Source organism: Tursiops truncatus, chromosome 4 (genome assembly GCF_011762595.2).
Source record: "Tursiops truncatus isolate mTurTru1 chromosome 4, mTurTru1.mat.Y, whole genome shotgun sequence".
NCBI lineage: Eukaryota > Metazoa > Chordata > Mammalia > Artiodactyla > Delphinidae > Tursiops > Tursiops truncatus.
Window position 1 is genome coordinate 61,797,959 of NC_047037.1, and position 26,766 is coordinate 61,824,724.

General features: G+C 41.2%; 1 protein-coding gene across 2 annotated transcripts in view; it reads left to right on the forward strand.

Moving 5' to 3' along the window:
* The window catches only part of VPS8 (VPS8 subunit of CORVET complex), a 304,464-nt gene that overhangs the window by 275,106 nt on the left and 2,592 nt on the right, over positions 1-26,766 (forward strand). For both annotated transcript variants that reach the window (XM_073803975.1, XM_019946111.3), the window contains exon 46: positions 25,286-25,366. In XM_073803975.1, coding sequence (XP_073660076.1) covers positions 25,286-25,366 — 81 coding nt within the window. The remainder of the gene's footprint in view (positions 1-25,285; positions 25,367-26,766) is intronic.

The window sequence follows — 26,766 nt, forward strand, 5'->3', positions numbered from 1 at the left end:
TACAAGAGACCCACTTCAGACCTAGGGACACATACAGACTGAAAGTGAGGGGATGGAAAAAGATATTCCATGCAAATGGATATGGGGAGGGGGAAGGGTAAGCTGGGACAAAGTGAGAGAGTGGCATGGACATATATACACTTCCAAACGTAAAATAGGTAGCTAGTTGGAAGCAGCCGCATAGCACAGGGAGATTAGCTTGGTGCTTTGTGACCACCTAGAGGGGTGGGATAGGGAGGGTGGGAGGGAGGGAGATGCAAGAAGGAAGAGATATGGGGACATATGTATAACTGATTCACTTTGTTACAAAGCAGAAACTAACACCATTGTAAAGCAATTATACTCCAATAAAGATGTTTAAAAAAAAAGCAAATGGAGATCAAAAGAAAGCTGGAGTAGCAATACTCATATCAGATAAAATAGACTTTAAAATAAAGAATGTTATAAGACACAAGGAAGGACACTACAAAATAATCAAGGGATCAGTCCAAGAAGAAGATAAAATGCTTATAAATATATATGCACCCAACATAGGAGCACCTCAATACATAAGGCAACTGCTAACCGCTATAAAAGAGGAAGTCAACAGTAACACAATAATAGTGGGGGACTTTAACACCAATGGACAGATCATCCAAACAGAATATTAATAAGGAAACTCAAGCTTTAAATGACACAATAGACCAGAAAGATTTAATTGATATTTATAGGACATTCCATCCAAAAATATCAGATTACAGTTTCTTCTCATGTGCACGTGGAACATTCTCCAGGATAGATCACAGCTTGGGTCACAAATCAAGCCTCAGAAATTTAAGAAAATTGAAATCATATCCAGCATCTTTTCTGACCACAACGCTATGAGATTAGAAATCAATTACGGGGAAAAAAACATAAAAAACACAAACAACATAAAAAGCACAAACACATGGAGTCTAAACAATATGTTACTAAATAACCAAGAGCTCGCTGAAGGAATCAAAGAGGAAATCAAAAAATACCTAGAGACACATTTCAACCAAAACACGATGATCCAACACCTATGGGTTTCAGCAAATCAGTTCTAAGAGGGGAGTTTATAGCAATACAAGCCTACTTCCAGAAACAAGAAAAATCTCAAATAAACAATCTAACCTTACACCTAAAGGAACTAGAGAAGAAGAACAAACAAAACTCAAAGTTAGTAGAAGGAAGGAAATCATAAAGATCAGAGCAGAAATAAGTGAAATAGAAACAAAGAAAACCAATCGCAAAGATCAATAAAACTAAAAGCTGGTTCTTTGAGAAGATAAAATTGATAAACCAGACTGATCAAGAAAAAGAGGGAGAGGACTCAAATCAGTAAAATTAGAAATGAAAAAGTAGAAGTTACAACAGACACCACAGAAATACAAATCATCCTAAGAGATGACTACAAGCAACTCTATGGCAATAAATTGGACAACCTGGAAGAAATGGACAAATTCTTAGAATAAACTTCCACGAATGAACCAGGAAGAAATAGAAAATATGAATAGACCAATCACAAGTAATGAAATTGAAACTGTGATTAAAAATCTTGTAACAAACAAAAGTCCAGGACCGGATTGCTTCACGGGTGAATTCTATCAAACATTTAGAGAAGAGCTATCACCCATCCTTCTCAAACTCTTCCAAAAATTGCAGAGGAAGGAACACTCCCAAGTCATTCTGTGAGGCCACCATCACCCTGATACCAAAACCAAACAAAGATACTACAAAAAAAGAAAATTACAGACCAGTATCACTGGTGAGTATAGATGCAAAAATCCTCAACAAAATACTAGCAAAGAGAATCCAACAGCACATTAAAAGGATCATACACCACGATCAAGTGGGATTTATCCCAGGGATGCAAGGATTCTTCAATATACGCAAATCAATCAATGTGATACACCATATTAACAAATTGAAGTACAAAAACCATATGATCATCTCAATAGATGCAGAAAAAGCTTCTTACAAAATTCAACACCGATTTATGATAAAAACTCTCCAGAAAGTGGGCATAGATGGAACCTACCTCAACATAATAAAGGCCATATATGACAAACCCACAGCAAGCATCATTCTCACTCGTGAAAAACTGAAAGCATTTCCTCTAAAATCAGGAACAAGACAAGGATGTCCACTCTCGCCACTATTATTCAACATAGTTTTGGAAGTCCTAGCCACGGCAATCAAAGAAGGAAGACAAATAAAAGGATTACAAATTGGAAAAGAAGTAAAACTGTCACTGTTTGCAGATGACATGATACTATGCATAGAGAATTCTAAAGATGCCACCAGAAAACTACTAGAGCTAGTCAATGAATTTGGTAAAGTTGCAGGATACAAAATTAATGCACAGAAATCTCTTGCATTCCAATACACTAATGATGAAAAATCTGAAAGAGAAATTAAGGAAACACTCCCATTTAACCATTGCAACAAAAAGAATAAAATACCTAGGAATAAACCTACCTAGGGGGTCAAAAGTCCTATATGCAGAAAACTATAAGACACTGATGAAAGAAATTAAAGATGATACAAAATAGATGGAGAGATATACCATGTTCTTGGATTGGAAGAATCAGTATTGTGAAAATGACTATACTGTCCAAAGCAATGTACAGATTCAATGCAATCCCTATCAAATTACCAATGGTATTTTTTATGGAACTAGAACAAAAAATCTTAAAATTTGTATGGAGACACAAAAGACCCCGAATAGCCAAAGCAGTCTTGAGAAAGAAAAATGGAATTGGAGCAATCAGGCTCCCTGACTTTGGACTACACTACAAAGCTACAGTAATCAAGACAATATGGTACTGGCACAAAAACACAAATATAGATCAATGGAACAGGATAGAAAGCCCAGAGATTAACGCACGCACATATGGTCACCTTATTTTTGATAAAGGAGGCAAGAATATACAATGGAGAAAAGACAGCCTCTTCAATAAGTGCTTCTGGGAAAACTGGACAGCTACATGTAAAAGAATGAAATTAGAACACTCCCTAACACAATACACAAAAGTAAACTCAAAATGGATTAGAGACCTAAATGTAAGACCGGACACTATAAAAACTCTTTGAGGAAATCATAGGAAGAACACTCTTTGACCTAAATCATAGCAAGATCTTTTTTGATCCACCTCCTAGAATAATGGAAATAAAAACGAAAATAAACAAATGGGACCTAATGAAACTTAAAAGCTTTTGCATAGCAAAGGAAGCTGCAAACAAGACTAAAAGACAACCCTCAGAATGGATGAAAATATTTGCAAACGAAGCAACGGACAAAGGATTAATCCCCAAAATATATAAACAGCTCATGCAGCTCAATATTTAAAAAAAAACAGACAACCCAATCAAAAAATGGGCAGAAAACCTAAATAGACATGTCTCCAAAGAAGACAAACAGATGGCCCAGAAGCACATGAAAAGCTGCTCAACATCACTAATTATTAGAGAGATGCAAATCAAAACTACAATGAGGTATCACCTCACACCAGTTAGAATGGGCATCATCAGAAAATCTACAAACAACAAATGCTGGAGAGGGTGTGGAGAAAAGGAAACCCTCTTGCACTGTTGGTGGGAATGTAAATTGATAAAACCACTATGGAGAATAGTATGGAGGTTCCTTAAAAAAGTAAAAGTAGAATTACCATATGACCCCGCAATTCCACTACTGTGCCTATAGCCAGAGAAAACCATAATTCAAAAAGACACATGCACCCCAATGTTCATTGCAGCACTATTTACAATAGCCAGGACATGGAAGCAACATAAATGCCCATCGATAGACGAATGGATAAAGAAGTTGTGGTACTTATATACAATGGAATATTACTCAGCCATAAAAAGGAACGAAATTGGGTCATTTGCAGAGACATGGATGGATCTAGAGACTGTCATACAGAGTGAAGTATGTCAGAAAGAGAAAGACAAATATCGTATATTAACACATATATGTGGAACCTAGAAAAATGGTACAGATGAACCAGTTTGCAGGGCAGAAACAGAGACACAGATGTAGAGAACAAACGTATGGACAGCAGGGGGGGAAAGTGGCAGGGGGTTGGTGGTGGTGGTGTGATGAATTGGGAGATTGGGATTGGCATGTATACACTAATATGTATAAAATGGATAACTAATAAGAACCTGCTGTATAAAAAAAATAATATTCGAAAATTCAAAAAATAAATAATTAAAAGGCAGTGTTTTTTTACATTCCCTTTTTGCTATTTCATTTTTAGTATAAAGAAATGCCACTGATTTCTGTATGTTAATCTTGTATCCTGCTACGTTGCTGGATTCATGTTCTAGTAGTTTTTGTGTGGAGTCTTTAGGGTTTCCTATATATAGTATCATGTCATTTGCTGATGACATGATACTATATGTAGTGACCTGAGATTTTCTGAAGTCTGCCTGTTACTTCTCAGGTAGAAAGAATGTCAGCAGGAAACAGTTACTAAGAAGGACAGTGGTGACCATTTGTAGTACTCATCCTTCTCAATGATAATTATGCATATCTTCTGACCTGCACAGTGAGACTAGCTGAGGATTTCAAGGGATCGCAGAATTCTTACCCAATGTGGAGATCCACTCCTCACCCATTTCTTTTGCGTTAAGTGAATATTTTCCAATGTAGCATTTGATTGCTTTAATGATTTTTTAAAATTAATACACTTTATTTTTTAGAGCAGTTTTAGGTTGACAGAAATATTGAACAGAAAGTACACAGTTCCCATATATCCCCTCACCCCAATTTCCCCTGTTATTAACATCTTGCATTTCTGTGGTACATGTATTAACAATTGATGAGTCACCATTGAAAATTATTATTAACTAAAGTCTGTAGTTTACACTGTAGTTCGCTCTGTGTTGTATGTTCTGTGGGTGCTGACAAATGTATAATGAAATGTATCAACCATTACTGTATCATACAGTATAGTTTCACTGCCCTAAATATCCCATGCTTCACCTAGTCATCCTTCCCTCCCTCCCTGCAAACTTCTGGCAACTGCCTTTTTTTTTTTCACTGTCTGCATAGTTTTTCCTTTTCCAGAACGTCATGTAGTTGGCCAATATGCAGCCTTTTCATGACTCTAGGTTCTGTTTCTGTAAATCACACCAGAAGCACATTGTTTTTTAGCAGCCATTTTGCATGGTTGACTCAATGAACATGTTTGATAGCAAACTCCTAATTCTGTTCACACATGCTCCTGATCCCACCCTATGTAAATAAATTAGTTTCTAGAGCCAGTGCAGGGCTTTTCTTAATTGTTTCAGTTTATAACGTTTGGGAGTCATGGATTTTCATACCATGCATTTTAATCCTTATCCAAGTCATGGATAAAATATTTGTATAGAACAAAGCCTGGGATAGAGCCCTACAGCTCATCATGAGAGACCTAGGTCACATTATTTATTAGTCAGCATACCTTGGCAATTGAGGGTCAATGGATGTGATTTTTCTGCTTCTGTTCACACCACTTCATGAACAGTTGACAGGACTGTTTCCACTTAGTAGAGTCTAATCATATGATATATGTATGTGAGACCACATCAGAGCCAGTGGTAGTTCTTTATTCTACCCTTATCCCCTCAGGATATGGAAGTGGATTCCCTTATCAAAACAAGTAGTGCCATCATGTCTACCATCTCCTTGGAGTTTTGGATCCTACTGCAGTTTAGAGTATTGAGCAACTTACAAATGGGCCTTTCCCCTCCAACAGTATTTCCTGATGAAGCTTTTCGGCCTTCCTACAATATATGGCAGAGATCTTTTTTCTCTTCAGCATGCATGACAGAGCAACTAACAGCCTGTTTGGCATTCAGACAACTCAGTAGGCCATTCTTAATTGCACTCTGTTGAAATATCACCTATTCGTAAAGGTCATAGAATCCAAACAGCAGAGCTTTGCAGTTTGAGCTGCTTTAATGTATGTGAAGTTCTTGAGTGGCTGATATACTGTTACCCAGAGTACAGCTTTCTGTCTGGACCACTGTCCCAAAGCAGTTACTGCATCACCCCTGAAAGCTCACACTCCTTTCATGTAGTATCAGAACATGGGATTGAGTATGTTCAGCAAACAGTGAGAAATCTTCTTTGGTTAAAGCAGAAGCAAAGGAAGAGAAGATGAATGAAGTGTGGGCGGGTACTTAGTACAATCTGTTCTGTCTGACAGGTCACTGCCTTGGGACTTTTGTGTTTTTGTTGTTTTCTACACATATCCTAGGGGCATTCTAGTTGTGATTCTGTTACAACATGAATAAGTTTTAGCCTCCTGGTTTGTAGTGAAACATCTGTTAACGGTAGATACTATTCCAAACACAGCATTTTCTTAACGAGACCCCACTCTACATGGTTACATCACTTAACTTTTTCATTTATTGGCCGAGTCAGTTAAGGCTACCTTTTTATGGTACTAAGTGGGGCAATTCATATCTGTCTCCAGCAACTTCACAGCAATGTGTAAGAGAAAATGAAATTAAATAGAAATTTCTTTGCAATCTTTGGAAGGATTATCTAATTCCCTGCGTTTTGCTTTTAGCTCTGAGAAGCCTTCTTCAACAGTGCCAAAACCATCTCCTACTCTGTACTTCCCATTTGCTTCAATAGTGTTGTCATTTCCCAATCAGTGCACACCTCTACTTCCACGAGTCTCTTCACTGACCTCACTGTCCCTGTCTCCTGGAGCTCCAGTCCATCCTCCTCCACCTCTTCTAGTGCTGAGAAAACTTCAGTTGCTCCCTGTTGCTAACAAAGTTAAATCTGAATAAGTTTAGAGTGACCATCTAGGCTGCTGATGCATCACCAGCCCACATTTCATCCTTATCTTCTCTTCCTTTCCTTAACTAAAGGAAATTTCTCATTTTCCTAAACGTAATGAATCCCATGCCCGTATATTTACTCCTCCTCTCCTTTCCATAATCTGGTATGTCCTTCCTTCACTCCCCTCGTAAGTGATGCCTTGTTTTTAACCTGCAGCTCAAATTCTGCTTCATTCATTCAAAAGATATTTATTGAGCACTTTCTGTACACCAGGCATGGGTCTAAGTGCAAGGAATCCTACAGGAAACAAAACCAAGCCTCTGCCTTCACAGAGCTCATTCAGGTGGCAGAGGGTAGATATTGAACAAACATATGGTAAGATACATGGGTATACATATGGGATGTCAGATTCTGAGAAGGCTGTGGAGGAAAAACATGATGAAGGAGCTAAAAAGGAAGATGGCTGTTTTCAAAGGAGTGGTCACCAAAGGTTGATAGCTAACATTTTCTACATGAAAAAAGTGAAGGTTCAGTCATGTGAGCATGAGGAGAAAGAGTGTTCCAGACAGACGCAACAGCAGACACAGGGTCTGGACACAGGAGAATGCCAGTGTGTCCCAGGAACAACATGGAGGCCACTCTGCCTGGGACGCAGCTTGGTGGCTGTGGTGGTGAGCATTGGGGCGGGGTGGGGGCGGGGGCGGTCTTCCTCCTTGTTTTCTAGTGCACTGAGAAATCCATTGAGAATACAGAGGAAGTGAGAAATGTTGGAAGTTTGGAGAGAGAGGTGAAGGTAAACCTCTAGCATAGCAGCAGAGTGAATAGACTAGGGAGATACCAGGGGGCTCACTTGCAGTTCCTAACATTGAATTTAAATGTCTTTGACCTGATCACCTCTTCCTTTGAATTCTTGTAGCAGTTGTTACCCATACTTCATTTGGTACTTGGCATAAACTACCTTCTGTTGTTTCCAGTGTCTGGCCTAACTTTCTAACTTGTTATTTGTTGGGGGTTTTTAATGCGTTATACCCCACCTGTCTCCTCAGCTGCTTTGAAGTAACTTTGAATATGCAAACAGCAGAAAAGGACAAAAATAAATAATGGAGAGTGTCAGAACAAAATGAAAATATAAAAAACAAACAAAAAAAATGAAAATATACCTGAGTAGAATTCAATAATAGCTGAAAAGCATTTGGAGAGGAGGAATCTTGAATGAAAACTTTTTAATCTCCACTACCTAAAACAGGATAGTTTATTGAAATTGAATAATATTAAAATCATTACTGCAATAATTACAGTGAAACCCACCTTTGCATTGCCTCAATTTTTGTCCCACACGTCCACCTTGATTCCCGGGAAAAAAAAGTTTTACATGTACCCAGTGTATTGATTCCTTATAATTTACAATGTCATATCAGAGATATTTGGTAAGGACTGCAGTGATTGCCATGAAGCTTGCTGAGAAGAGCACACAGAGGCCTGATGCTTTGAGAAAATGCCTGGCATAGTTTTCTCATGGGCACAGGAGTCCTGGACAGGCATTGCAGGACCCAGGGACCTTCTGAGCCAAAGTACAAGTTCATTCCATAAAGGGATCTATAAAGATTTCCCCCCTTGAGAAGCTTTTGTTGATTGTCACAACTTGTAAAATGTCCATGATGATTACAGTCCATATCTTTTCCTTTCAGTTCATTAAAAATGCTATTCTACTGTCTTAGGTTTGCATTGTTTTAATAAGTCATCAGTGGTAATTCTTACCATTGTTTTCCTATGTTGTGGGTGCCCTGTTCTCCCATCTTCCAGGAGAATGAGAAGTACTCATTCCTTCAGCTGCCGGGAGTTTCAGCAGCCGATAGCTTTCAGCTCATCCTTCTCTAGGAATTGTCCTCAGCTAAAGGGGATGTATCTTGCCAACAGTGACAGCCTCTTCTTGAAAGTGGCCTGCATCTAATGTCTAGTGATTGAAGGGTTATAAAGGCCAGAACACCTTGTCTTAATGCAGGACAATTTCTTCAAAGCCATCTTAGCTCCAGAACTCTCCTTGGGATCACCTGGGGCCTATGCTGTGATTGCATCACAGTTTAACTTCTCCCTCTGCCCACTTCTGCATCCTTTACTTCCCCAGAGGTTTCCATTCCAAGCACCCACCAGTAACTGCCGGCACATAGGTCTCCATCTTAGTGTCTTTTTTCCAGGGAAGGCAGCTGATAACACCTTGTATACAATGTCCTTTCTCCCTCTGGCTGCTTTCAAGTTTTCCTCTTTATCTTTGTTCTTCAGCGATGATATGCCTAGGTGTGGATTTCTTTTTGTGTGTGTGTGTGGATTTCTTTATGTTTTTTTTTCCTTGGGGTTCATTAAGATTCTTGGATCTAAATGTTTAATATTTTCATCAATTTTGGAAAACTTTTGGCCATTATTTCTTGAAATATATTTTCTGCCCCGATCTCTCTCCTTCTGGGCCTCTAAGTACACATATATTAGACAGTTTAATGTTGTTCCACAAGTCACTGTTGTTGTTCCACAGGTCACTGAGGCCTTTTTCATTATTTTTACCTTATTTTCTCTCTATGCTTCAATTTGAGTAATTTCTATTGTTATGGCTTCAAATTCACTGATCTTTTCTCCTGCAGTATCAAATTGACTGTCAAGATCATCCAGTGAGTTTTTCACATCAGATATTATACTTGTCAGTTCTACAATTTCCATTTAGTTATTTTTGTCTTCCTTCTTTCTACTTAGGATTTAATTTGCTTTTCTTTTTCTAGCTTCTTAAGGTGGAAACTTAGTAAGCCTTTCTTCTTACCTAATATAAAACTTTAAAGCTATAAATTTCTGTCTAAGCACTGCTTTAGCTGCATCCCACAAATTTTGATAATGTTATACTTTCATTATTTTCTTGAAATATTTTCTATTTTACCTTGTGATTTCTTCTTCACTTATTGGTTATTCGGAAGTATATTATTTTAATTTTCAAATATTTGAGGTTTCTTTAGCTACATTATTGTTTTGGATTTCTAATTTAATTCTGTTGTGGTCGGAGAGCGTACCCTGTAACATATAAATCTTTGGAAAGTCATCAAGACTTTTTTATGGGCAAGCATATGGTCTCTCTATGTGAACATTCTTCATGCACTTGAAAAAAGTGTAATCTACAGTTGTTGGGTATAATTCCTATAAATTTCAGTTAAGCGAAGGTTAGGCAAAGAGTAGCCAAGCATAGAGTATACAGGTATCAGAGACTTTAAACCAATTGGGGGGCATTTCTTGTTGGTCCAAAAGCTTTTCTCTCTTGTGGACAGCAAACTGGTGTCTAAACGAAATAGAGTACAACCACAGTGCACCAGTGTTCTTTTTCCTTTGGTTTGTAATTATGTTGTTAACTTGAATCGGGTTTTGCTAATTTCAGGGTTAAACTTGCTTTTCCAGTTGATTCTATACTCCTTGTTATCAGGTAATCATTTTAGCCCAGTAAAAATGGGCAGGAATACTAGAACTTAAAATGTTTCAGCAGTCACGACTCTGATAAAATATCATTAAGGACCCTACCCTTAGAGGAGAGCTTTGTCATAATTGCTACCCCACAGTGGCATCCATCAAGATAATGGTTTGACTTTCTTCTTAAGTAGACAACAATCAGTTAGATAATCAAAGGGTAGCAAGCCTTAATTACATATATGAATTCCCTGTTTTAATTTTTCTAAATAAGACAAATGGGGATTCCTGACTAACAGAAAATGCCACACCACTAAAGAGCTTCCTTTGTGAGTGTTCTTCCCATAAAAGTAAATCTTTCTGGTCCTTTCCTGACAGAAAGAAAAAGCAAGATTAGAGGAACCACGATATACCATGTAGCAAAATGCAAGTTTGCATAGGACAGTGCCCTCAGGAAGGAAAGAGGTTGGGGGTCCCAGCCTAGTTGTCATTCACCTCATTTCCTGGTACTTTCATTTTTCATTTCTAGTTATAATGGTCCTGGTCTGTGTCCTGACATATCCAGATAACGCTGGCTCTAGATAATGCCTCCATTACATGGGGATGGCAACACCCAGCAATTATGTTTTCATCTGTTTGGGAGTTTGAGCTTCCCATTACACCAAGATGACCAACCCTTTGTAATGATAGTAATAATAATCCCTGTTAAGATAATAGGCAAGTATTCATGAATTTAACCAAGGAACTACATTAGTTATTTAAAAGTTCAAACTGCATTCTCCAGTTGCCTAATCCGTTGGGTTTTTTTAATCCTTTCTTTTAGGCATAATGAGATAGTCAGTTTTTGCCACCATGGATTTTCCCCAGGTTGTTGCCTTTCAAAGCAGGTTAGGCAAGGAGTAGCCAAGCATAGACAGGGTATACAGGTATCAGAGACTTTAAACCAATTGGGGGGCATTTCTTTTTGTGAGGGAGCAAAATGGGTGGACAACGAAAAAAAAAATATATTGTGTCCCTTGTATAGTGACACAGAATTAGTGGCACTGACCTCATGGATGGCCCCAAGGATCCTGACAGGTACTTGGGCAGATGCCGTGTCAGCCCCCAGCACACTGGGCAGCTCAGGTTGTCCTCAGGAGTACCTAGTACCTCACACACTCGTAGCACCTTATGTTGCTAACGTGGGTAGTGGGCTTAGGGTTAGACCTATTATCAGGAGCTGCCCTGTCTCTTACAAATTGTATTTTAACATGTCTGAACCTCAGTTTCCTCCCATGTAAATTAGAGACAATCAAATCTACCTGTTGGGTTAATATACACATCAAACACGAAAGTAACAGAATAAGGCCAGAGACTTAAATAGATGCCAGGAAACGTTTTCTCCATTTCCTTCTTCTCCCCTTCTTCCCTCCCCTCCACTCCCCTCACAAGACCCTTGTGAGGTAGGCTATGCAGGTATCTTCTGTTTTGTAGATGAGATAACTGACATCAAGGGTATCAACACAACTAATTAGTGTCAGCCTAGTTCAGACTTTTTTCTGTGGTGGGAGAAAACATTCATGTCCTGGTGTGTGCACACAACTGCCTTTTCACCACGTGTGAAGTCTCTCACTGCAAGAGCTTAGCTTGGTCCTTAGCACCGTTGGCTTTCACAGGGCTTCTGCAGCCCAGCCTTCCAAGATGCACTTTTAGGCCTGACACTAATAGCTGTAGAGGATATTCATCGGATCTGCTGTCCCTGTCTCCTGGGCTTTTTGTTGAGACCTCATAGGCCTGATAGGATGAGTTTCTTTAACTAAAAAGCAGAATCGTGAAGGATCCCCTGAAGGAGGTGATAGACCATCAGCGTTTCAAGAGCATGGCTCAGATATTGACCCCAGCTAGTCCTAGCGTGCTTCCCCCCTTTTTTAAATTCTTATTGGAGTAAAGTTGATTTACAGTGTTGTGTAATTTCAGGTGTACAGCGAAGTGAATCAGTTATACATATACATATATCCACTCTTTTTTAGATTTTTTTCCCATATAGGCCATTACAGAGTATTAAGTAGAGTTCCCTGTGCTATACAGCAGGTTCTTATTAGTTATCTATTTTATATCTAGCAGCATGTATATGTCAATCTCAGTCTCCCAATATATCCCTCCCTCCCCCTTATCCCTTGGTAACCACAAGTTTGTTTTCTATTACATTCGTGACTCTACTTCTGTTTTGTAAATAAGTTCATTTGTACCCTTTTTTTTAGATTCCGCATATAAGTGATATTGTGTGATATTTGTCTTTCTGTGTCTGACTTAACTTCACTCAGTATAATAATCTCTAGGTCCGTCCATGTTGCTGCAAATGGCATTATTTTGTTCTTTGCTATGGTTCCATTGTATATATGTACCACATCTTCTTTATCCATTCCTCTGTTGATGGACATTTCAGTTGCTTCCATGTCCTGGCTATTATAAATAGTGCTGCAATGAACACTGGGGTGCATGTATCTTTTCGAATTATGGTTTGCTCCAGGTATGTGCTCAGCAGTGGGATTGCTGGGTCGTATGGTAGTTCTATTTTTAGTTTTTTAAGGAACCTCCATACTGTTCTCCATAGTGGCTGTATCAATTTACATTCCCACCACCCCTTTTCTCCACACCCTCTCCAGCATTTATTGTTTGTAGATATTTTGATGATGGCCATTCTGACCAGTGTGAGGCGGTACACATTTGATTTGCATTTCTCTAATAAATAGTGATGTTGAGCATCTTTTCATGTGCTTTTTGGCCATCTGTATGTCTTCTTTGGAGAAATGTCTATTTAGATCTTCCACCCACTTTTTGATTGTGTTGTTTTTTGATATTGAGCTGCATGAGCTGTTTGTACCTAGTGTGCTCCTGACACAGCCTTCTGAGTCCCTTGAAAGTGACTTTCTGTCAGGCTTTTTCCAGACCGATACCAAGAGCATGGCAAGTAGAAGAAACCTCTGGGACTGGAGTGCCCAAGTTCACTTCTGGGCTCTGCCACCAGCCAGAGTGACCTTGGGCACATCCTGCACCCAGGACCTTAGTTCCTTCAAAGGTAAAATGAGGATAACAAAAGAACCAACTTCATGGGGTGTTTGTGATGATTAGATGAGGTGAGGTAATACACGGTCAGGGCTTGGAACATGCTGGCACACAGTAATCACTTGCTCAATATCTGTCAGCTGCTGCAGTGGTAGTTGTTACTCCTTTTCACACCTTGGAAGACTTAAACCAGCATTTTCTTCCTCTGCTGTGAAAAGTCACTGTGCTCTTTCTTTTTAATTGTGGTTTTGAAGGTCTTGGTTTTTTATTTTCAGTCAGCCTTTCACATTTCCATTTCCAACCTCAAATACTCTCTTCCCTTATAGCTGGTTCTAAGTGAAATCTCCTTAAGAGATGTTCTGCCAGGTGTTTCCCTCCTCTCTCCAGTCAGCTTAGCAATGTACCTGCTTATTTTATTATTTCTTCACCTGATTCATTATTAGCTTTGAGCTAATTGAGTGTTTTGAGGCATTGGGAAAGGAGGGTGTGTGAGGGGCCAGGTTCTGTGTGAAAGCAAACTGCGCCGTGGGTGGGAATTTTAGGAAAGGTGTTTTCTGTTTGCAGGTGGGGAAGGAAGTATGGCTTCACTCTTACCTCTGAAGTCAGAGTTTCATTTTAGGCAAGAGTGTTAAATATTAAGGACCTCTAGTTTGAAACAGCTTAGGTGGTGGCAAAAGTCTGACTCTATTAGAAAGAGAAGGATTTGGTAGTGAGGCCAAGGCAGGTGGGAGCAGGTGAGCAATACCGTTCTCATTTCGTTCATTCTGCTCCATCTGTGCCCCCATCCCCGCCAGCCAGTTACAGAGCTGCCAGTAGAAGGCTCCTGGAGTGCGTGCAGACAAATATCGTGTTGCAGAATTAGACTAGGTTCACCTGTCATGTGCTCGCGTGGGAAGACAATCAGGAAGGGAAATGTTGGGATTTTGATTTCAGGACCTTGTTTGTTGTGGAGAATAAGACACGAACAAGCAGAGCTTAGTCTTCTGTGACTGTCCCTGTCTGTGTGTGTGACTCGGAAGGCTCTGTATTCAGAATCCCTAGTGTTATTATCCATATTCCTAGGAACCCAGCCTTCAGGGTGGCACGGATCATAGTTGTTTCCTGTATCAAGCTTGATGTGCCAGTTACGAGGCCCGTGGATCCTGAAAGCCCTGGTTTGTTTTCTTCCTTGCATCGAATGTAATTACAGCTCTCACTTCCACCATGTCTGGGAGTCACTGAGCTTTTTGAGTCACTATGTCAGCCCAGCATCCCTCTCCCTGTGGCTCTCCCAGATCATCAGAGCCTCATTTTCCCCTGGATTTACTTTAATGCCTAGTGTTACAAGGTTATTTCCAGGGTTGTCATTGCTTCTTCCTCTAATGTTCAGCTGCAGTTTAATTTTCAGCTCTTATCGCTGGACTTCATTACATGGGGAGAAAGAAATTTGCTCTAGCAGATAGTATCAGGTATGTTTTTCTTTCTCTTACAATTGGAAAATCACTCCTGATCAGTTCTGTGCTAGTGGGTTAGATGGTCTAGGTGGGGCGCCTTATGTTTAAGGATTCGCCAAACTGAGACTGTGCTCAAATTTTGTTGCTCCCACTTTTGTGCATGACACTGATTTGGCAAATCAGTTTCTCTGTACAGCATCTTAGACTGAATCTACTATTTCTCTTCAGGGCTATCATGGGTCTTTGTGACAGTGTCTGTAGTTGGTTGCCCTAGTTTGCTTCTGATGATGCAATAAAATCCATGATTAGCTTCAGTAAACACCACTAGCTTACTTGAAAATTTCGTGCCCTAAATGCCTATTGTCTCATGGCGCCCACATCTTCCCCGGGTGGTAGAGTGTGGCCTATGGTGGCACTGCCCTTCAATAAATTGGAGCACAGACCCAGCGGAGCAATGCAACCCGCTCAGCTTACACAGGGAGCTATGACCGGATAAGCGCTCAAGTTTCCTGCGTCTCAGCCCAGTGCTCTTCCTTCCAGGTGCTTCCGCAGGGAGCAGAGATAACACAGGCACAATAGTCGTGGCCGATTACTGACCATCAAATAGGTGTCAGGACCATACGTCATCTCTGATCCTCACAATTCTGCGGAGTAGTGTTTTACAGCTAAAGAAGCTGAGAGAAGCTAAAAAACTTGGCCAGGGCCACTCACTAGTCATCACAGAATCCAGGTGGAGCCAAGGTCTGTGCAAGCCATGCCCTGTGTTCCCCTTCCTGCATTGCAGGCGGTTTAGAAACACCCCAGTGACTGTAAGAAGTAGAAAATCTGCTCACCCTTCCCATCCTTTCAGCAGATAATTATCAGCAGATAATTATTTTACAGCTGTTCTGTGCCAGGCACAGTGCTGGGTGCCGTGAGCGAGAGACGGTGCCCTGTCCTTGGGGCACTCCTTTCTCGAAGCTTTCCCTCCACTGTCCCTTCTCTCTCTCCTGCAACATCCACCGATCCCTCTTATTGCCAGGCCCGTCTTGTCTGCACTGTGCTCTGATGTCTCCTTTCTTTCCATTTTCAGTGGCCATGTTAGGACTACGTACACACGACCAGTATCGTGCGTAGACTGGTAACACTTCTTGAGGACTTACTGAGTCTTGGGTGTTTACTGCATGCTCCACGTGCGTTACCTTCTTGATCTTCTCAGACACACACACCCCTAGCTCAGAGAGAATAGGTAACTTGCCAGTGATTTTAGTGCCAGTGTTTGGTGACGCAGGGTGTGGGCTCAGGCAGGCAGGCTCTAGAGCCCAGGCTTCTGTCTACCTGCCGCCGCAGTTATCACGGGCACTTGGGAAGCAGGCTTTGGTCACGTGGGACAGAGGGCCCTGCACAGGATGTGCCAGAGCAACAACAGAAAGAGGCTTTTAACCAAAAGTCCCACTGGTTTGGTAAATTTCCATTCCTTCTTACAAGGGTTGGTATCTTCTGACATTTGAAAAATAATACTTTCCCCAAAAGTGAATTAAATAGGATGAAATATATATTTCACTGAGACACAGGATAAACCTGCCAGAAATCACAAAGAATCTTTTTACAAAGTCCAAGTTCTTAGAAACAGGAAGACAAATGCCAGTGATTTCACACTGGGCCGAGAGCAAATTGCTGCCTGCTCTTGTTCCTAAAATGGACAGTGCAGAGTAAAACAGGATGTGGGATGTCCAGCAAATGTTTGCTGAACATTTATTTGCTGGCTGTAGAGCACTGGGAATAAAGGATGGATAAGATAAAGTTCTGATATTTAAGGAGTTCACAGGCTAACGGGGAGACAGGTAAACATAATTACACTATAGCACAACAATGCAGTTGTGGACGGGCCATGTGGCAGCTAATCTACTGACAGGAAGGGATGGGGGCGCTCGGGGAGAGGGCTGGAGCTGAGCCTTCCTAAGTGTTTGCTCTCAAGTGTGCAAGAGTGTAATCTGGACCCAAAAATGTTGTGATTTCAGAGTCCTTTTGATGGTATATGTAGATCATGTGAGAGCGTGTTTCAAACAAGGCTGCCCTGGCAAATATGCTGTATATGGTTATTATACCTCAGTAACCTCTCAAGCTTTGCTTATCAGCTCTGGAGAAGGTGATCTTTTTGTGGGGTTTTTAATGTCCCCAAATCTGTGAGACATTTAAGCTCCTCTTCATTTACTCATCTTTATATCCCAGGCACTGATATAGCAGAGGTCCCAGAAATATCTGTTGAACAACGGAACTGGATCCCCATTTGTGAGGCCTGGAGGTGAGTGGGCCGGACCCTGCATAGGGCAGGGCATAAAACCACTAAACTGGCCTTCTCTGGACAAGCCGCCTGCCCAGGGCCCTGTCCCTTCCCTCATTCTCACCCCGCCTCACTGCTGGAACCCTCAACCCAAGGAGAAGAGTACAGAAATCCTCACCTTAGTGATGTATTAGTCATTCCCAGAAATGCTTCCTTTTTTTTAATATTCCGTCTTGTTCCAGGAAGGATTTTAAGACAGGTAAGCATCTACTGGGTCCTAGGCACGTCTACAAAGAGCTCTGCTGTTTCACCTCAGATGAATTGTATTCAGATAGTTTTCCACAGAGACAGCACCGCCTGGCCAAGAACAGGGCATCTCTGTCCTGCAGCACCTTTGCTTCCAGAGGGTCCCAGGGCAGCCCCAGCAGTGGCTCCTTTGTTCCGTATCTGGTTGTCCAGGATGATGGCTTGTGTTGTAAGAAAGGTCCTGTCACCTTCAGTTATTTCACACCCATGGAACAACCACATTTTTCAATTTCTGAAGGATGTCGTTGTTGGAAAACCCCTTCCCTTGGTATCTCCAAGGAGTTTAAGGGCCTAGAGGGGGAATATGATGACGACAAGGCCAGAACTCAGTGCAACCCTGCACACTTATCTGGACATGTCGTGTTTGAAATTATGGGTCTGCGTGTGTGTATGTGTTTGTGTGCACACTTACCTATTTGTTACTCCAGCTTTTCTCCCAGGAGAGGGGGACTAGGGTTTATAAGGTAGAGGTCCTGGTTATGACCCTTACTGGACTGTGAATTTTTGATTTGTGTTGGGCAAGTCTCCTAGCCTTCCTTTCCTCAATTTGCACAATCCCGTTCACTTATGTAGTAGAGTAGGTGTAGGGCTTGCAATTCAGTAGGATTCAAAACAAACCATATGGCAGAAACATTCTTATCTTATTAAATTTTCTTATTATACCCAAGGGCTTCTAAGATGCATTGGAACTCATTGAAAGTTGAATACAACATACCTAATCGGGACACTTAGAAAAAGAGAAATGCTGGTTGATTGATTTGGTACAGTCGAATCAGAAGGCAAATGCCCATAAGCTGAGAGTGTCCTGCTCCCATTAGGACGCAGTGAGGACAGGAAGTCCAGCTGTGCTGAGCTGTTCTAGGTACAGATTAGCGCTGTGCTGCTCCAGGTGTCACCCGGGAGCATGTGAGAAACACTGAATCTCAGACTCCACCCCAGACCTTGTAACCAGAATCTGCATTTTAACAAGATCTTTCTGCAGTTCTTATGCACGTGAAAGAAATCGCTTGGAGAAGCGCTGGATCAGAAAACATGGGTTGGACTATCCTCTGAGACTCCTGCACTTTCTGCCTCAGTAAGCAAACTTCCAGGGACTAGAGCCATTTATTCTGTGCCTGGAATAGACTCATCTGTGTAATGCTTCCTGGGGATGAAAGCGTGATTCTATTTTTAACAGTAGCATTTTCTACTTTTTTTTTAAAATTTTATTAGAGTATGGTTGATTTACAATGTTGTGTTAGTTTCAAGTGTACAGCAAAGTGATTCAGTTATACATATATGTGTATTCATTCTTTTTCAGATTCTTTTCCATATAGGGTATTACAGAAGATTGAGTAGAGTTCCCTGTGCTGTACAGTAGGTCCTTGTTGGTTGTCTATTTTATATTATAGTAGTATGTATATGTTAATCCAAAACTCCCAATCTGTCCCTCCCCCCAACATTTCCCCGTTGGTAACCATAAGTTTGTTTTCAAAATCTCTGTCTGTTTTGTAAATAAGTTCATTTGTATCACTTTTGAAAATTAGGTTCTACATATGAGTGATAGCATATATTTGTCTTTCTCTGTCTGACTTACTTCACTTAGAGGTTACTGAGTCCATCCATGTTGCTGCAAATGTCATTATTTCATTCTGTTTTCTGGCTGAGTAATATTCCATTGTATATATGTACCACATCATCTTTATCCATTCCTCTGTCAATGGACATTTATGTTGCTTCCATGTCTTGGCTATTGTAAATAGTGTTGCAGTGAACATTGGGGTGCATGTGTCTTTTCGAATTATGGATTTCTCTGGATATTATTCCCAGGAGTAGGATTGCTGGATCATATGGCAGCTCTATTTTTAGTTTTTTAAGGAACCTCCATACTGTTCTCCATAGTGGCTGTATCAGTTTACATTCCCACCAACAGTGCAAGATGGTTCCCTTTTCTCCACACCCTCTCCAGCATTTATTGTTTGCAGACTTCTTGATGATGGCCCTTCTGACCAGTGTGAGGTGATACCTCATTGTAGTTTTGATTTGCATTTCTCTAATGATTAGTGATGTTGAGCATCTTTTCATGTGCTTTTTGGCCATCTGTATGTCTTCTTTGGAGAAATGTCTATTTAGATCTGCCCATTTTTTTACCGGGTTGTTTGTTTTTTTGATATAGAGTTGCATGAGCTGTTTGTATATTTGGGAGATTAATCCCTTGTCAGTCAGTCGCTTTGTTTGCAAATATTTTCTCCAATTCTGTGGGTTTTCTTTTCATTTTGTTTATGGTTTCCTTTGCTGTGCAAAAGCTTTGAAGTTTCATTAGGTCCCATTTGTTTATTTTTGTTTTTATTTTCATTATTCTAGGAGGTGGATCAAAAAAGATCTTGCTGTGATTTATGTCAAAGTATGTTCTCCCTATGTTTTCCTCTAACAGTTTTATAGTATCCAGCCTTACATTTGTCTTTATTCCATTTTGAGTTTATTTTTGTATACGGTGTTAGAGAATGTTCTAATTTCATTCTTTTACATGTGGCTGTCCAGTTTTCCCAGCACCACTTATTGAAGAGACTGTCTTTTGCCCATTATAAATTCTTGCCTCCTTTGTCATAGATTAATTGACCATAGGTGCATGGGTTTACTTCTGGGCTTTCTATCCTGTTCCATTGATCTGTATTTCTGTTTTTGTGCCAGTACCATACTGTCTTGATTGCTGTTGCTTTGTAGTATAGTCTGAAGTCAGGGAGCCTGATTCCTCCAGCTCCATTTTTCTTTTTCATGTTTGCTTAGGCAGTCTGGGGTCTTTTGTGTTTCTGTACAAATTAAAAATTTCTTTGTTCTAGTTCTGTGAAAAATGCCCGTAGTAATTTGATCAGGATTGCATTGAATCTTTAGATTGCCTTGGGTGGTGCAGTCATTTTCAAAATATTGATTCTTCCAATCCAAGAACATGGTGCATCTTTCCATCTGTTTGTGTCATCTTTGATTTCTTTCATCAGTGTCTTATAGTTTCAGAGTACAGGTCTTTTGCCTCCTTAGGTAGGTTTATTCCTAGGAATTTTATTCTTTTTGATGTGATGGTATATGGGAGTGTTTCCTTAATTTCTCTTTCTGATCTTTCGTTGTTAGTGTATAGGTATGCAAGATATTTCTGTATATTAATTTTGTATCCTGCAACTTTACTGAATTCACTGATGAGCTCTAGTAGTTTTCTGGTAGCATCTTCAGGAGTTTCTACATATAGTATCATGTCATCTGCAAACAGTGACAGATTTATTCCTTCTTTTCCAATTTGGATTCCTTTTATTTCTTCTTCTTCTCTGATTGCCATGGCTAGGACTTCCAAAACTATGTTGAATAAAAGTGGTGAGGGTGGACATCCTTGTCTTGTTCCTGATCTTAGAGGGAATGCTTTCAGCTTTTCACTGTTGAGAATGATGTTAGTTGTGGGTTTGTCATATGCATTTTCTACTTCTGATCTGACTTGACCTTTGCTTTCCCAAAATGATTTGAGTTGGCTTCCAAAATACAACCAATTGGATGAAAAAATGAGGAAATCTAGATTCAAAAAAAACTGTATGCCTATGGAAACTAATATAAAACCAGATTATAATAGCACACATAAATGTTTGCCACCAAGTCTTGTGCAGCTGCTAGACTTACGTAGCTGACCACTTAGTTTTGAGCTCCCTAGTGACAGAAACAAAAAAGAAAACACAATTAGTAGCAAGTCTACACAACTAGTAACTGTGTCCAACACAGTTTTTCTCAGCACAGGGTCTGATGGGAATTTCTTCATTGGATCATCACAAGTAGACTGTACATCTGCATTTTCATAACAAGTACAGTAGTACATTTCATGAGATTTTTTTCTTACATTATCCCTTCAAGGCAAAGGGCTGTTTTACAGAAGTGTTTCTGTAAGGAGAGATCTTTTCTTGCTCTTGCTGCTTTGTCATCTTCCACCTTCGCCTTTACAACCTCCTTGTTAATTAACCTGCCTTAACAGCCCCACCCCCAGCCCCTGCTGCCTTACCTAGTCCACTCCTGACGCCATTCCACTTGGACCCTCCTTGTTAAACTGCATCACGGAGTAACCAGGGAATAAACAAAGGTAAGATCAGGGCAGCTTGGTCCCTTGTCATATGGACTGTGGCACTGGCAGGCCCCACAGCTGAGGTTTTGAATTGCCAGTGAAAGGCAGGTGTCATCCTTGTCCTTAACCTGTCCTGCTCCCCTGTTCATGCCAGTAGTACTGAAGGGATTTGGAAAATCGAGGGAGGACCAGTGTTAAGTCTCTCGAAGGTATTTATATATTTTCTCTTTTTGCTTGTTTGTTTGAGCTTGGTTTGCAGTATTTCTCAAACCTTCTGCTCATCTTTAGCTTGGAACTCCCCTGTGCATCTTACTTAGTATCTATTGGAAGTGTGATACTCCACACACGTTCTAAGAATAGGATAGTTTTTATACCAAATTATACTGAGAAGAAGTGTTTCTTAAAGTGTCAAGGCAAGTTTAAGCATTCTCAGATTAGAGGATGATCCCTCCATGTGTCTGGCGGACCCAGAGGTGTGAGTCTAGAATGAAAAGCAGGACTCCTATGGTCCATCCTTTTCTCTTTCTGGCTGCCCTGCTTGGGATTCCCATCAGGCCATCCTCAGCCATTCCCACATCACTGAGAGCATCAGGAAGAACTGAGGCAGCTGTGTCCTGGGCTGGTCTCTGGGGCATCATCGTGGGATTACAGAAGCCCAGGAGCTGTGAGCCTCCTTATTAACAGCTGCTCTCTTGGTCTTGAAGCAGATCCTTTCACAGAGAAGCTGTGAAGTCATTTCACAATCATTAGCATGATTCATTCAGGGGTAGTGCTTATTTCCATTCTCTCTTACTGCTTAGTAGGTTTTTTCCCCCTAAGGTTGGTGAAAATTTTGAAGAAAAGAAGCAAAGCCATTCCTGGAACACAAGTTCACATAACTTCTTAAAGTTGTAATGCTGTTTAAAGTTCAAATCTTTGGGGGGTGGGGGAGAATGAACACAGCAGAACCTCCCTCCTAGAGTGGTTGTGAGGGTTTAATGAGGTCATCCACGAAAATCACGTAGCACACAGGGCTTGGCACGTAGGAAATGCTCAGTACATGGTAAGTGTTCTGAGTGATGTTACTTGCTCTGTGCCTCTCCTGTTCCTGAACTTCTTCCACATCCTGGATGCAGGCATTTGTTTATATCACTGTTTTGGTGGCCGTTCCTGCCAGGACTTTCTTATAAACAGAACGAGTCTCCAGACCACCTTTTGAAGCTCCGTTTAGTCCCAGAGCCCTCGCTCAGCCCTCAGGATGGACGCAAATGTCAACACCTTCATCACTGAAACACACCATCGTTTAACTGAGGGTGCTCTAAATTGTGGTAAGAAAAACCAGCATAATTTTTCACAGAACTAGAACAAAAAAATTCACAATTTGTATGGAAACACAAAAGACCCCAAATAGCCAAAGCAATCTTGAGAAAGAAAAACAGAGCTGGAGCAATCAGGCTCCCTGACTTCAGACTATACTACGAAGCTACAGTAATCAAGACAGTATGGTACTGGCACAAAAACAGAAAGATAGATCAATGGAACAGGATAGAAAGCCCAGAGATAAACTCATACACATATGGTCACCTTATCTTTGATGAAGGAGGCAAGAATATACAGTGGAGAAAAGACAGCCTCTTCAGTAAGTGGTGCTGGGAAAACTGGACAGGTACATGTAAAAGTATGAAATTAGAACACTCCCTAACACCATACACAAAAATAAACTCAAAATGGATTAAAGACCTAAATGTAAGGCCAGACACTATCAAACTCTTAGAGGAAAACATAGGCCAAACACACTATGACATAAATCACAGCAAGATCCTTTTTGACCCACCTCCTAGAGAAATGGAAATAAAAACAAAAATAAACAAATGGGACCTAATGAAACTTCAAAGCTTTTGCATAGCAAAGGAAACCATAAACAAGACAAAAAAGCAACCCTCAGAATGGGAGAAAATATTTTCAAATGAAGCAACTGACAAAGGATGAATCTCCAAAATTTACAAGCAGCTCATGCAGCTCAATATCAAAAAAACAAACAACCCAGTCCAAAAATGGGCAGGAGACCTAAATAGACATTTCTCCAAAGAAGATATACAGATTGCCAACAAACACATGAAAGAACGCTCAACATCATTAATCATTAGAGAAATGCAAATCAAAACTACAATGAGATATCATCTCACACCAGAATGGCCATCATCAAAAAATCTACAAACAGTAAATGCTGGAGAGGGTGTGGAGAAAAGGGAACACTCTTGCACTGTTGGTGGGAATGTAAATTGATACAGCCACTATGGAGAACAGTATGGAGGTTCCTTAAAAAACTAAAAATAGAACTACCATATGACCAGCAATCCCACTACTGGGCATATACCCTGAGAAAACCATAATTCAAAAAGAGTCATGTAGCAAAATGTTCATTGCAGCTCTATTTACAATAGCCAGAAGATGGAAGCAACCTAAGGGTCCATCATCTGATGAATGGATAAAGAAGGTGTGGCACATATATACAATGGAATATTACTCAGCCATAAAAAGAAACGAAATTGAGTTATTTGTAGTGAGGTGGCTGGACCTAGAGTCTGTCATGCAGAGTAAAGTACGTCAGAAAGAGAAAAACAAATACCGTATGCTAACACGGTATATATGGAATCTAAGGAAAAAGTAAATGGTCATGAAGAACCTAGGGGCAAGACGGGAGTAAAGGCACAGACCTACTAGAGAATGGACTTGAGGATATGGGGAGGGAGAAGGGTAAGCTGTGACACAGTGAGAGAGTGGCATGGACATATATACACTACCAAACGTAAAATAGCTAGTGGGAAGCAACCACATAGCACAGGGAGATCAGCTCGGTGCTTTGTGACCACCTAGAGGGGTGGATAGGGAGGGTGGGAGGGAGGGAGATGCAAGAGGGAAGAGATATGGGAACATATGTATAACTGATTCACTTTGTTATAAAGCAGAAACTAACACACCATTGTAAAGCAATTATACTCCAATAAAGATGTTAAAAAAGAAACAAAAAACAAAAACCAGCATATACTGAACCTTTATGGGGTGGGGACAGGCAGGTAAAAGACACTTTAAATATGGATCTCATCTAATTTAATGTTCAGTAACCTCATAAGGAAGCATTATCCTGTCTCACAAGTCAGAGCAGGAACTTGCCTAAGGTCACGTAGCAGGTTAGTATCAGAACTGGTATTCCAGTTCACCTCCGACTCCAAAGCTTATGGCGGCCTCTGCCAGGATCCCATTTCTTCCTCTAGCTGTGAGTTGGATCTGATCCACCAAGAGTAGAACCACAGTGTTGGGCGCAGTAACCAGTGGAACAAAACGAGACTGCTGGAAAAGCAAGTTAGACTTCCCCTCTCCCAAAAGCAGATTAAAATCTCAGCCCCTTAGGTGGCTACCAGCTTTATAACGAGGCAGGGAAATGACATGCTTTTTCATGTATAACGTATCTCCACTGGCAGCACAAAGAAGGGGCATCTTTGCTGGCTGTATTCAGTGCTGGGGTTGCCAGGCTGGGTGCAGCTAAATTATTCTGCAGAGTAAAGGCCAAGAGGGACCAAGAAGCCCCAGGGGAAGCTCTTTTTTTTTTTTCTTATGTCTTTATTGGAGTCTAATTGCTTTACAATGGTGTGTTAGTTTCTGCTTTATAACAAAGTGAATCAGTTATACCTATACATATGTTCCCATATCTCTTCGTTTTTAAGTACAGAGAATCTGGAGACCACATGGGAAGGGGCCATAGGGAGGTTGTCGGCCTGGAGCTGGCACCAAGGGCGTGTTGGAGGCACACGGCCATGTCTAATCCATGTTCAGTAAACTGTCAGCTGCTGGTAGCATGGATTTTCTTCAGAGGAGTGAAGGAAGCACTGCATCCTGTTTCACCGCTGACCAAATACAGAGGCCGCCCATGGGTGTTATTACTAACCTTATTGTTTTTGATTTCTCAGGCAACCTCAGAACCTGTTCTGGATCCACAGCAGATCCAAGCATTTGACCAGCTTTGCCATCTCTACCGAGGAAGTTCTAGGGTAATGTTGGTGTGGCTGTTTACATTTTTATTTCCCTATTTATAATGAGTGTTTTGGTAACACAGTGTTCTCAGGTCCTCACTCCAACCTCATCCTTAGTCTGTAAGGTGCCCTGGCGTCCCTGTTATGGCTGTGTGGAGCCCTGACCCCAGGGAGCACTCAGAACTTGGCAAAGGATGCAGAGGAAGTGGAAAGATATCTGTCCCTTACCTGCCCTGGGCTGTGAGGACACAGAAGGGCATCTGTCTTTATACTGCCTCCAGAGAGAGCAGGCATAAGCCTAATCCCTCATCTGGGAGCCTCTGTTTATACTGATGACTGCCAAATCTGCCCTAAGCCCCAGACTCTGCTGGACGTCTGCACTGGTTGAATTTGCTTTGGCCATGAAAGATAAATGCTAAGTTGTAGTGGCTTAACCAAAATAGAATTGTAAATATGGGCATCCCAGGGCATCTTCCACAAACCTCTCTCCAGATTTCTTCTACTTTGTGGCTCTGCCATCTCTAACGTATGGCTTATATTTGCATGATGCAGCATGGCTGCCCCAGCTCAAACCATCACATCTGCATTCCTGCTAGCAAGGTGGAGAAAAAGGAGGAAGACCATAAGCCCTCTATTTAAGGATAGTTCCTAGAAACTGTATACACCGCTTCCACTTACCTCCTTTGTCTGGAACTTAGACATGTGACCACACCTAACTGCAGTGGAGACTGGGGACATTGGTCTTGATTCCAAAAGGCCATGGGCTAAAACTGCTGGAATCCTGTTGCTGTAGAAGAGTACAGATTTAGAGGGCTACGGCAGTCATGCCACAACATCAGTCTGGGGGCCCCACAGGCACTTCAGAAGTGCACTTATTAACTTTTCCAACCCGCTCCTCCTTGCCCGTGCCTGTCTCTGGGTGTCATCCTCTGTCATCAGGTCACCCAAAGCAGTCACCTGCTGGCACCCTGGGTTCATCCCTCCCACCCCACCCACTCAGTAGGGAGCTCTCCTGTCTCTTTCTCCCCTTTCCTTCCAGCTCACAGAGGTCACTGCAGGTCTTCTGTCCCTTCTCCAGGCTGCTGCTTGGGCACCATCTCCAAACCCAAAAGTCCTGTTACCCCCTTGCTTACAGCACTTTCCTGGCCCTCCATCACCTGAAGCGGAGTCCAAACCCTACCACCTCCTCCATGCCCCAGGTCACACCTAAATTCCAGCCAGGCCAGATTTGTTCTGTAAGCTTTTCTTGGGCTTTCACAGACTGCTTATGTCCTGTTTTTTATGCCTGGGCTCCCTCTGCCCACTCCCCACACACCTGCTAGGTTGCTGGCAGCCCAGAGGAAAAATGGTGTTCCCTCTTTGAGAGCTGGTCTTGGGCAGGGTCTTTTATTCCAGGAGGTTTCCTGAACTGGCATCAC